The following is a 2420-nucleotide window of genomic DNA, read 5'->3' as shown; positions in this document are numbered from 1 at the left end:
CATTACATCGTTATCATGATTAGCTCCCTCTAGCAAACCAACATATAAATTAAAATTTTAAAACTAGATCTATTTCCGCAGGTTCCCCGAAAATGTTCTGTTCCAAGACTAAACAAACCAAAATTAAGAATAACAAATTATTTTTTTCTTTCTTTTGAAGTTTATATCTCATGCTGTGATTCATGGTATGTGCACGTTTGCTGACGTCATGACAGTACAAATTGAAACGTTGAGCGTCCCTTATGACACGTCATTTTATTGTCTACTCACTGATTGACAGACAACACACTGACTGTATCACGGTGCGAGTAGTTAAAACTTTGGCTCCCTTTAGAGCGAAAATATAGTTTACAACAATAAAATGTATGCAACCGAAGTATTATGCTTTTCAAAGTATTGTTACGACAGCGGAAGTCATGTGACGCTGGAGTTTCTAGAAGGATCATGACTGCTCCTGGCAACTCTAGTCTTTTCTAGGCGCCCTCTATTTTAGTATATAAGCCCGGCAAATAAAGCAGAGATATAATTGCAGATAGATTTTGAGACAGATAATTGAGTCAAGTGAGCGGTAGTGACCGTAAGTAAAGTGCGTCAATTGTTGTGAATTATAGTGTGTGTTTAAGTTAAAGTGACTGTGGAAATTCTGTGTATTGCAAAGTTATATTGAGAAAGAATAAACTAGTTTTATTTAAGAAAGGACTGGTATCGCTGAAGTTTCTCGGAAAGGATTTCTACGGGAAATTAACAAACGAACAGAGACATAACAGTATCAATTGTGATGACACATTAGTTCAAATTGAAAATAAAATAAAAAATCGCCCTTTTCACATACAAATAATTCTTCTACATAAAAAACCTGATATCAATTTTAGAATGTATCTGTGATTAATGATAATAAAATATTCTAACTTTGCTGACCAATTACATTCTGTAGCTCTCAATCCATTGACGTACTTGGTACAATATTGTAAAGTGGATCCGGTAAAAAGACAGTCTTCCAGGAAAGTGTATAATAAACACTGTAAAATTAACATCGAGGATAGCCTTAAGCCTCATGTGAGTAAAGTGATATAGCCCAGTTTTTGTTTTGGTAGTTTTGCAGAAATCAGATATGTTTTGAACAAAAGTTTATTGAAAATGTTTCCAAAAAAAGTTAAACATTTACGTGCTTAGTCTAATTATTATGAAACGTTTAATGAACAACCTACAACTAGTACAAGCTTAAATACCAGACTGTAATTTATTAATGACTCTAACTTAATGCTTGCACTTACCAAGCATTGACTACTTTGTTAGAATAATATTCCTGTCAAAACAAAATACTATGATAATTTGAATTGTAGCCATAATTCCAAAATGGTAATAAAACCACGTACAGTAACACTCATCAGTACTCTGGTTTATAGTTTTTTTATTTCTATAGCATCTCCAAGCAGCACTTGAAGATAGTTTTGGTCGTTTGTTCTCGTCCGAGACCATGAACAAGCTACAGACGTTGGCAGGTTGGACAGAAGAGACAGTCATTGATGAAATTACGTACATTGTTATCGCTGCTTTACTGGAGAGAATGTTATGTGATGAAATCATGTGAGCAGTTTCAAATATTTCATCTCTTTCTTATTTTCCCATGTTAGGTGAAATTAATATTTTAAAAAATCGGAAAAATTCATTCAAAATGGTTTTGAATTTGATAATGTCATCATATCAATCTATTATTATATTATTTTTTGTAGTAGCTATAACTTAGTGTGTACATAGGTTACTCTTTTACCAACGAATAGTGGGATTGACCCTCACATTATAACACCCCCACGGCTGAAAGGGCGAGCATGTTTGGTGGGACGAGGATTGCGAGTCGAGCGCCCTAACCATCTGGCCATGCCGGGCTGTACGAAGCGAGAGGTTTCAGTAAACAGAATGCATTTAGTTTGAATGTATCTACCATCATGTATATTTTACAAGCTAAGCTATTGATCTTCCATGTGGAGTACAAACTTGATGTACTTCAGCAGGGTTTCTGTTTCAAGAGTAAATAAAACCAAAATTAACAGTAATAAATATTGTTACGTCTCCGTTTGTTAATTAACTTTCCGTAACTTCGTTCCGACGAAACTTTAGCGACACAAGTATTTACTTAATAATGGTTTATTCTTTCCAAATATAACTCTGGATACACTTAATCTCAATATTCGCGCTAAAACAAACAGTATCACGAACGAACGAACGTTAACTTCAACAATACCCCGTGACTGCAGTTCAATTACTCACTGTCTACACACACATTACATTCCCGCGTCACGTTGTACCCCTCTTTTATATACCAGTCTACCCTCCATCTAGTAAATACTAGAGCATTCGCCAAGATACGGGATAGTTCTAGAAACGTGGCGTCACACCAGTCATGTGACTCGCTGACGCAA

The 2420-nt window shown here is 35.2% G+C and overlaps 1 protein-coding gene across 1 annotated transcript in view; it reads left to right on the top strand.

Moving 5' to 3' along the window:
• The first annotated feature begins 831 nt into the window (after positions 1-831).
• LOC111087962 overlaps positions 832-2420 on the top strand; it is a 4919-nt gene continuing 3330 nt past the window's right edge. Inside the window, exons 1-2 of the mRNA XM_022396509.1 lie at positions 832-1056; positions 1424-1587. Of these exons, the coding sequence (XP_022252217.1) occupies positions 889-1056; positions 1424-1587 (332 nt within the window). The 5' untranslated portion in view covers positions 832-888. The remainder of the gene's footprint in view (positions 1057-1423; positions 1588-2420) is intronic.

Source organism: Limulus polyphemus, unplaced genomic scaffold, assembly GCF_000517525.1.
Source record: "Limulus polyphemus unplaced genomic scaffold, Limulus_polyphemus-2.1.2 Scaffold2909, whole genome shotgun sequence".
NCBI lineage: Eukaryota > Metazoa > Arthropoda > Merostomata > Xiphosura > Limulidae > Limulus > Limulus polyphemus.
Note: the sequence above shows the minus strand (reverse complement) of the source record. Positions and strands in the feature narration are given on the sequence as shown.